Consider the following 11,190-nt stretch of genomic DNA (forward strand, 5'->3'; position numbering starts at 1 on the left):
AACAAACCCATAAACATATATTTTCTTAGGAAACAAACACAAAATAAACCCAAAAAATTTAACCCATGCATATTTTCACAACATTTAAACAACGTTACTACATTACCAAACCGCTCTTGGTTTGATATTTTTGAGGGAGTGATTGTGTTTGTTAAGTTTATTGCTTTAATGTGTAAAAATATAAGGTGGCATCATGTGGATGGTGTAAATAGTCCCTTTAATCCAGGTCAATTTAATATATATATATATATATATATATATATATGTTACACCAAATAATAAATCAAAGAGAAATAGACTTGGCATCATGATAATAAATATTAAGCCCAATAATGCAGGATGCATTAAAGTATAAAACCCATCTACCTACATACAGTTTTACATGGAGAATGAAAGAAAAGATGAACAATCATATATAAACTGTACTGACTTATTTATCGATAGAAAATCAAAATTATGAATGAACAATTCAATTTGTTGATTGAAAAAAATACATCTTTGTTTAAATAGGAATTTCACCATCAGCAGCTTTGAGAATTATCTCGAAGGCATTTTCCACGCATGACTTGAATCTTTGGGGATCCAAGAATCCTTTCTCCATTACGGCGCTAATCCTCATGCTTCCCATATAACTTACTATTGTTATAAGAAGGTTCTGCAAATCCATTTAAAAAAAAAAAAACATGTTACAGTGGGTCATAAAATATGATGAATCTAATTGAAAGCAAGGTGTTCTATAATTATTCGTAAAGGTGATTGAATTTGAGGAATTTTTTCACATTAAATCATAAATCGTGCTTGTTAATTTGTTCTATACTTTTCGCTGTAAAGACCAAAAAGAAAAAAAAGTGAACACCATATATCTGAGAATAAGTGTAACAAAATCATTATGTGATTGCTTCTAATAAGTAGAAAGTTACAAATATCATTCTGTGACTTCGAAAAACAGAATCATTTTTATGACTTGAAAAAAAAAAAAAACCAATGAAAGAAAAGCACATGCTCTCTCTATTTTATGAGGCAAACATGTCACATCTATGCTTCGATATCTATGAGATAGATTACAAAAATTAAAAAGAAAAACTACAAGAAGGTGGAATATAGAATTTTATTTTTATCGAAAAATATTTATAAAAGATGCTTATTTGTTTAAGGAAAATTAGGTGGTATATACAATAGACGAGTGTTATTTCTATAATATTTAAAAAAAAATTATAGGTGAAAAGGTGTTATTAGTTTTAATTTAAATTTACAACTTAAATTACTTTTTTTTCCCACTCATAACAACCAATAGCAACCCATCACTTAAAATTTGTTGTGAAAATATTATAAAAATAACATTTCTCTATATAATATATTTTGCATTTGTACCTGAGGTACACCAAACACCATGAAGTATAGACCTTTAATCGGATGATTATCCAAAGACACCTGTTCCACTGGCCCGATCACATTCGAAATTGACAAACTGGAGTTCCTTAGTGTCCCATGGACGAATCTAGCGGCTGCCTGCAGTAGTACAAGAATGCCAAAAAGATCTTATAGAGTACGTATTCAAAAATAAATTCAACTACTTTAGAATCGTGTATAGGCAAATATAAGTTTAAAAAAAAAAACACTTTCTCACACCCACACCACACACCGACCCACCCACATACACACGCACACACATATATATAAAATAAATAACAGTTGTTTATATGGTATTATGTAAAAAGTTGATTAATTTGAATTATTTTTAACTAGACAAACAAATGAAATTGGAAAGCATACTTTTTCAAATTCTCTCTTTTTCTAATTTTAGATATGTGATTGAGTTTCTTAAAGTTCATTTATATTGAATTTATTGTATTCTGTACTAAATAATTAACTTATTTGACATAAAAATTTAAAAGTTTAGATGAGACACAGGACACAAAATTAAATTCTAATTGAAATTCTTGTTTGATTTTCTCTTAATTTTGGCTATTTGTATATAAGGTTTTTTTTCAATATTTTTTTAAGACAAAAATTGTATAACATTAAAATAAAATAACACTTTACTAATATAAACTATACCCCTATTTACATTTATGACTCTAAACTTTCAAAATGCATGATTACTAGCCTATATGGTTAAATTTGAACCCCATTGTCTATTGGACTATTAAATTAGGCCGAAAAACATGTCCAGTGTGACTCACGTATACTCTGCATACATGGCATCACATGAACATATCAAAATTCCCCTCTTTAATCCTTTAAAATAAAATTATTTAACAAATTTAACTCTTATTTTGCCACGTAACTTTTGTTTTAAAGGGATTAAAGAGGGTCAATTCGATTTGTTCACATAGTGCCACGTATGCAGGAGTTACATGAGTTGCACGTGACAAATTTATCAATCCAAGCTAATAGCCTAATTAATTAAGGCAAAACACAAGTTATAGTTTAAGATATAGTCATGTATTCTAAAAGTTCATGGCGATAAATTGTAATTACTCTAATATTGATTAATATTAGGCGGCTTTGCAATGTGAAGAAATTGCTTCAAAAAAATTAAATAAATTTTGGATATCAAAATAGAGGCACCAATCCAAGATTATGTGGCTTGCTTATAAGGTATATACTATATACCGAATACAACCCCCTTTCACCTCTCCCACCCTTTTCTACCCATTTTTATTCAAGAAAAGAAAAAACTAATTGACATTTTTAGTAATGTGATAGAAAAGTATGATACTAATATCAAATGTTATAAGCAGCAAGTATTAACTATTAACTATTAAACTAAGTATGCCAAGAATTCTGTTGCTTGATATATATATATATATATATATATATATATATATATATATATATATATATATATATAAAAGTAGGGTTTTTTAATTTAAAAAAAAGAGAGAAAAGAAAAAAAAAAAAGAAAAAGAACCAACATAATTGATTTGAAAATTATCAAATGATTGAAGGTAGAAATAGCAAAAAAGAACCAACAAAGAAAAAAAAAAAAAAGAACCAACATAATTGTTTCAAAAATTATCAAATGATTGAAGGCAGAAATAGTGAATTATTGGTGATGAGTAAGATCATGAATATACCTCAGGACCTCTAAGTTTCTTCACAATCTCCAAAACCCTACCAGTGAGATAAACACCCAATGAAGTTTTCTTCTTCTTGATTATCTTGCTTGCTGCCAAAACAAAGTCAAGTGGGTTTGGGGATTTATGGTCCTTAAGCTCTGGCATTGGTACATGCAAAAAGGCGAATTGGTTCCCCCATTGCACCTTTGAGTTAGGTTTAAGCATCTCCTCAATTGACTTGTAGCCATTCATTATTCTAGAGTTGAGCAATACCAATGCTGTGGAATGTGATTTCGTTGATTTATTGCTAATCTCTTGCATGTATAACCGGGTGCCGAGGAAAATTATTCTAGTAATTACATCATTTACTGTCTGCACTTGAGAAAATAAAATTTGGTCGAACAATAGTTTTACCATAATTTTGAAAGTTAATTGTGCATTTTCTATAGATTTTTATAACAAATTAATCTTCATACTTATTAAAAAATATAATAAAAAATTAACGAAATTCACTATATCACAAAAAATAATTACATTAAAAAACTAAGTCTATAAATATTCCAACAAACTATATGAAGATCAAGAATAATAAATTTGCTTGCTATATATATACAAAATGATATCCGCATAAGGAATTTTTTTTTGAGTCAACTAAATTCATAAAGGAACAAAGTAATATCAAAATTTTGCGCCTAATGATGCAAATGATCACAAGGTTGACACCAATCTGCGGGCACCTAAGAAATAAAGTATAAAGACCTTGAAGGCTACCAATTAAAAGTAAACTGGTGAAAGACAGTGTATATTTTCATTAGGGTTACTAGTAGTTATCATACCTTTCTTTCATAGTTTGCCTTCTATTTAATCACTTCGTGTGAAAGATTTTCTCCATGATTTACTTAGGATTTGAAGTTTGTACATGGGCATGTTATTTGGCTTAATGGATGATATAGCATTGTGATGATTTGATATGAGAATTTTGGCAATCATGATATACCTATCAGTTGCCTCTAATTCCTAGACCTAACACAACATAAATTCACAATGCCCTAATTTGTCTCTTATGATCTCATAGTTGGCCCATTATAATTTGCAATTTTTTTTTAATAACCCATGTGTGAGGTGGTAGGAAAATTTAAGAGTGTTATAAAATTGTTGTGACCCTAGAAGGACTCTTAAATTTATATTAATTTTTTTTTATTTATAATGAGAGGCTTTGAAACGTTGTAGCATTGCCAAACAAAATAATGTTTCGCTTTTTAAGTTATATGTGGTAGAATTTTAGATGGGCAGTTTTCCTATGTAGCAGCACGACCTTAATTGCAAGAAAAAACTTCTACTATTATATATAATATATTAAATACTTTGTTAAAAGATTGGGTCAAAATTGGGTAAAAAGTTAGAATTAGATCTGATTAAAATAGTTTATTGTTCCTATTATCCATACCTATCTATTCTTTGTGTGAGGGTGAAGATGGGTTAACAAGTCTAACTTTCCCAATCAACCCTTATCTTGCTTCCGATTTAAAGGCGTCATTGTTAACATATTGTCATGAAGGGGAAGATGGCATGGTGGCTAAGAGGGTAATTACTATTTTTGATATTTTGGATGCTAAAACTAGGGTTGTTGGAGAACTAAACCTAGGAATTTTGGATAAGTCTACTTTTGGGGCAATGCCACCTTCGAACTTTCTCCCTTGCTCGCATAATTTATTAGATATGGAAAAGTTGGACCCAACTCAAAGTTGAAATTTTTTGACCTAAAGTAAAAAGAGGTTGACTCATGACCCGACCTTTTTTATGGATTGGTTTGGGTCAACCTGTTTCACCTGTGGCTCAACCCATTTTTAAAACAAATTTATTATTATTATTTTTAATATCATGTGACCTCAAATATCTAGTGTTTAAAACCATTGGCCCTTGAATACACATGCATGGTAGAGCAAAAAAGGGGGGCTTATTAGCTGATAATGTTTAATGCTATTGCAAGTGTGTTTGCATATAATATATGTTATATGTAGGGTCCGTTTGGATAGAGCTTATTGCTGAAAATTGAAAACTGAAAACTGAAAACACTGTACCAAAATAAATTTTAAATGTGTGAATAGTGCCGTGGGTCCCATTTTTAATTTTAAAAATTCTGAAAAGTGAAGTTTGTGGGTCCCATGAACAGTACACGGGACCCACAAATTTGCTGAAAGTCAACAAAATCGGCTACTGTTCATGCACAGTAGCATGAACAGTAGCCGCTTCTCCTGTGAAACGCGTGAAGCAGAAGGGAAAAAAAAAAAAAGAAAAAAAAAAACGCTGAACGCAGACGCCCCTTTTTTCATCCGTATCCAAACTCAGCCGTAGACTATAAATAGTGATATAGGGCAAGGTACATATATGAAATAAGAGGATTAGTGATGCTATCTTGATTGATAAATTTGCTACATATGAAAAAAGGAAAATTATTAAATACTCCGGAGGTACTATAAATGCGTTTCGCGTACTCCTCCCTCTCACATTAATTGTGGGTCTCACCATAAATTTAATTAGTGAGACCTACAGTTATATGAGAGGGGGAGTACGCATTTATGGTACTCCGAGAATACTTAATAATTACCCATGAAAGAAGCAGAAAGGTAATGAATTTTTTTTTCCAATTTTGTAGTATCTAACTCATAACATGTGTGATCTTCCAAATGAGACATCCTTTATTAGTAATGAGACACGCATCATGAAATAAGAGGATTAGTGATGCTATCTTAATTGATAAATTTGGTGCATATTAAAGAAGCAGAAAGGTAATGAAAAATTTCTCCAATTTTGTAATATCTAACTCATAACATGTGCGATCTTCCAAATGAGACATCATTTATTAGTAATGAGAGATGCATCATGAAATTAATTTTTTATTTTGATATTTTATGATGATGACATCATGATATCATTAGTGAATGATGAACTTTGAATTGTTTAAATTCAAGAATCATTTTATTTTTTAAATGTTTTTTAAAGTATTTTATTATTTTTGTTCATTTATTTATTTTTTATATGAAAAAAATAAGGTTCGACCCAACCCGCTTACAACCCATTAAGGATAACCTGTTTTGACTTGAATCTAATTAACCTGACTTATTTGCCTTGACTATAATTTATTAGGGTGGACAATAAGGGGATTATATTTAATGAAAGCGTACTATTGTTTTTGGACCAACAAATGAGAATAAGCTAGGGGGCCAAAATAATATCTTTCTAAGCCTTGGGCCACAGAGAGTGGAAGACTAGAGATGGATACTAATCCAGTCAAATTAAAAGACAGACCAATGGGTCATAAGATGGCCAGGAACATCAAATTCTTTAATAAAAGGAAAAAATAGAGGTTATCAAAAGTATCAAAAGAATTTAAGGTGAGTTCAATATTAGCGATTTAAGTTTTATAGTATGTTAAGATTTGGTAATTCTTGAATAAGTTTGAATTTTTTATGAGCTGTTTGATTTTTTTTTTTTCTTTCAAATATTTATACTCAAAAATAAGGATTATGATTAAATTTTTTACCTATTCATTAATATTCATACAAATGCTTAGTTATTAAGTTACATGTAAACCATTACACACCCTTAGCATGATAATCATTCTACAAGTACATAGTTCCTGTGGGGTGGAGAGGCAAAGGCTGAGTTTCATGTCTTATATGTAATTTATCACATATTATGTAATAAATCAGATATGTGATTTTCTCCTTTAAAATAATCATATCTGTGATTTGTTTTTAACTAAAGGAATAATATAAAAGCAGTAGGTTTAGTCACATATGTAATAAATCACATATGTGATTTTTTTTCCTTAAAATAATCATATATGTGATATATTTTTATCTAAAGGAATAAAATAAAAAAAGCAAGTTTATCCATATTATTATCATGCTGACAAATTTAAATAAACATTTCTTTTATATATATACTAGTCTCGTCACATGCGCGTGAGGTTTTTTTTTTTTTTTTTGGTTTAGTGTCATAATTTTCCATATATACTCGAATTTTTCTACAATACTTTTCATATAGTTCACACATCATAGAATGTCATAGAGTTACCAATTCACAATATATGTAGTTGATAAAGTACGATACATAATATAATTCAATTGCTAACGTAGTATATAAATTTTGTTTATAGGCTTACCAAATTTGAGAAAAACATTTGACCATTGAGAAGAATTCAGTGTATCAAATAGAGAGTGTAGAACAAGATAGTGTCAATTAGAAATAGGATGAAAGAATAAATAAGAGACTGAAGAAATATTGTGAGTTTTCAGGTTAGAGGGATTTAATGTTATTAGCATTTTTCCTAATGCATTCCACTATGTTGAGAAAGGGAAGAGAGGAACAAATGAAATAGGAAGTTTTTTTAGGAAGTTGCAATTGGTTTCTCCATGGGTTATTTATTTATTTTTGAGGTGATGCGGGTAGTTTTCTTTTTATAGAATATGAGATAGTTGTTATTTTTAATAGAAGCATGGGGTCTTTTTTTATAGGACATGGGGTAGGTTTTTTTTTTGATTGATAGGAGTGTGGGGTATTTTTATTTTTTTATTTTATTTTATGGAACATGGGGTAGCTTTTTTTTAGGAATTTAGCGTAGTTATTTGTGGGGTGGAGGGGCAAAGGCCGAGGGTCATGTCTTATATATAATTTATCACAAATTATGTAATAAATCACATATGTGATTTTTTCCTTTAGAATAATCATATATGTGATATGTTTTTAACTAAAGGAATAATATAAAAGCAGTAGGTTTTGTCACATATGGGATTTTTTTCCCTTAAAATAATCATATATGTGATTTATTTTTATCTAAAGGAATAAAATAAAAAAGCAAATTTATCCATATTATTATCATGCTGACAAATTTAAATAAACATTTCTTTTATATATATACTAGTCTCGCCACACACGCGTGAGGTTTTTTTTTTTTTTTGGTTTAGTGTCATAATTTTCCATATATAATCTAATTTTCTATAAGACTTTTCATATAGCTCACACATCACTGAATGTCATAGAGTTACCAATTCACAATATATGTAGTTGATAAAGTACGATACATAATATAATTCAATTGCTAACGTAGTATATAAATTTTGTTTATAGGCTTACCAAATTTGAGAAAAACTTTTGACCATTGAAAAGAATTCAGTATATCAAATAGAGAGTGCAGAACAAGATAGTGTCAATTAGAAATAGAATGAAAGAATGAAGAAGAGACTGAAGAAATATTGTGAGTTTTCAGGTTAGAGGGATTTAATGTTATTGGAATTTTTCCATATGCATTCCACTATGTTGAGAAAGGGAAGAGAGGAACAAATGAAATAGGAAGTTTTTTTAGGAAGTTGCAATTGGTTTCTCCGTGGGTTATTTATATATTTTTGAAGTGATGTGGGTAGTTTTCCTTTTATAGAATATGAGATAGTTGTTATTTTTAATAGAAGCATGGGGTTTTTTTTATAGGACATGGGGGAGGGTTTTTTTTGATTGATTGATAGGAGTGTGGTGTATTTTTTTTTTCATTTTATGGAACATGGGGTAGCTTTTTTTAGGAATTTAGGGTAGTGATCTAGTGGGGGAGTTTTTACTTTGTAAGTTTTTTATTTTTTATTTTGGGTTTAGTTTACGTTTAGTACTTTTTTAACTGAACATGTTATTTTATTTTAAATATAAAATGGCAAGTGGTAGTGAGTTTTAATCTTCACATTTTATTTAGTTAGTAGATGATGTAACAGTTTCTTATTAAAACAAAATGAGATTCTTTTTTAAAAAGTACTAGAGGTAAACTAAACCTTTTAATTTTTGTTTATTTAAATTTTAATCTCATTTCTTATGTTTTAGGAATAATGATAAATTAATTAAATTAAGGATATTTTTGGAAGAAAAAAAAGGTTATTCCTAACTTTCCGAAACCTCTTAATATGTTGAGATATACACGACCCTCAAAAAAAAAAAAAAAAAATATTGACATATACACACGGCACTAGTAAAAAGAGAAAGCTTTTTTTAATTATTTAAATATTAAATAAAATTTCAGATGAAAAGTATAGAATACATTAAACAAACATATTAATGATGTTTTAGCAAAAATGCTTTCATCCTATGATCACATTTAATAGGCATATTAGGTCATTAGTTACCAGAAAAACGATATGAAATTGAAATCATTAGCTAATTTGTAATAAAATATGCTGATCATACCACTCCAAGCTTGGCCTTAATGTGTTTCATACTATCCATAGAGAATATCATGTTTGATACCATGATTGGCTGATATTCGACTCCTTCAGCCCCAGACCTTATCGGTGTTCGATCATCTTCGACCAATGTACTCTTTAACATGCTCCAACCAAAATCAGATACAGAGTTAAAGATGAAGGAACAAAGTTGAGACACTCTTCCACGAACACTTTCTCTGCCACTTTCTGGCTCTGAGCGTTGGTGAGAAGGAAATGTTAGGGGAAGAGAAGGATTATCAGCCCTTTGAAGACAAGAAAGAAGTGCACCCATGAGAGAGTAGCCATCACCAAGCGCATGGTGAAGCTTGAATATGATAGTACCAGCTGCATTGCTTGTTGGATATTTAACCATGTGAATTTCCCATAGTGGTTTGTTTTGTGAAAAATGCTCCATTGCAATGTTTGATATATAATCTTCAAGATATTCATCATATGATGTGGGTAACAAGCCAGTAGGGAAAATAGGAAAATTAACGTGCTCTTCAAGCTTCACCTCAACCCTTTTCCATTGTTTCTCACCTTTTCTATCCTCAACCTGTTCACAAATTCTCACTACTTAGTGCCAGTTTTAAAGGGATTAATGTAAGAACCTTAAAAGCAGCATCTGAATACCCATTTAACCTTCCATGCATTTATGTTTGTGTATTTCATAAGAGAGGAAAAAGAAGACAGAATCATGTTATTTTTCAAGAAAAACAATATTGAGAAAAGTAGATAACATCACCATGATGGAGGAGAAGCGTGTATTGATGGGCAGGAACACATCATTGAGCAATGATATGGTAAGCGCTTCGTTGATTTCAATTGGTACCTCATTTTGCATGACAAAAATAATAGATACTGACAGCACAGAGCTGTTGAAGTACTGTGCATTAGGACTCGCAGGCTCCATTTTAATTTGACAACAGTTTAGTCGCAGATTTGTGGCGTTAAAAGATTAGCTAGAATGTTATATTTATATTAGAAATTTAGAGTTTATTTGTGATATGGGTACTGTTCAAACTTATTTGGGAAAATAAGAAGAGAAGCAAATTTCGGCAATGGTGTTGCGGAAATTGTGAGAAAAAGTAGGAGAGAGATGAGAGAAATGATGTGACGGATGTGGAAGAGAGAAAAATGAATTTCGGCAATGATATTGCCAAAAAAAAAAAAAAAAACTGAATTTCGGCAATTGAATTGCCGAAATTGAAGGATTAAAAAAAGAAAAAAAGAAAACTGAACTGTGGTAAGAGTAATGCTATGGCCACAAACTATTTTACCATATTTTTACAAATTGTTGTTATGACCAATTTCTTATTGGTTCTCATCAATACCCACCAATAACATTACTTTTTTATTTACCAATAATCATTCATCACATCAGCAGTTTATGAAAGTTTTTGTAGAAAAATTTGTATTTCTAGCATTTTTCCAAAAGTGGAAGATTAAAAAAAAAAACTTCAATTGTGGCAATTGAATTGCCGAAATTGGGGTAGTAAAAAAAAAAAAAGCTAGATTGTGGTTCTTTACTTTTTTTTATTAGATATAATTTGTGTGGATGGTAGAAAAGATTCACATCTAAGATAGATGTGAAAGCATTTTTTTAACACTTTGCTTTCTCTTTGCCCATTAAATAATAATTTTAGGGATATAATTCTTTAAAAAAAAATATTAAATTCCTATTTTGCAAATTTTAATATTGAAGTTGGATAAAAGAGCTGCACTTATCAAGTTATAAAAGGACCAGATTTTTACATTCCATGTTAAGTGTGTTCCCAATGCTTGATATATTCTTTTTCTTATTTGACATGGCAATGCTTTAGATGATGATTTTCAAACCACAAGCTCATATCTTTTGATTTTCATGATGGAAATGATGGACT

General features: G+C 29.8%; 1 protein-coding gene across 1 annotated transcript; it reads right to left on the reverse strand.

Annotated features, from left to right (window-relative positions):
- Positions 1-317: 317 nt before the first annotated feature.
- LOC142631072 (wax ester synthase/diacylglycerol acyltransferase 4-like) lies at positions 318-10,220 on the reverse strand. The gene is made up of 5 exons (XM_075805143.1): positions 10,053-10,220; positions 9,291-9,863; positions 3,081-3,434; positions 1,372-1,509; positions 318-655 (listed from the first exon to the last, which is right to left on the reverse strand). Exons 1-5 carry the CDS (start codon positions 10,218-10,220, stop codon positions 503-505), a joined length of 1,386 nt encoding a protein of 461 aa, XP_075661258.1. The 3' UTR covers positions 318-502.
- Positions 10,221-11,190: the final 970 nt, after the last annotated feature.

The sequence above is a fragment of the Castanea sativa genome, chromosome 4 (assembly GCF_040712315.1).
Source record: "Castanea sativa cultivar Marrone di Chiusa Pesio chromosome 4, ASM4071231v1".
Taxonomy (NCBI): domain Eukaryota; kingdom Viridiplantae; phylum Streptophyta; class Magnoliopsida; order Fagales; family Fagaceae; genus Castanea; species Castanea sativa.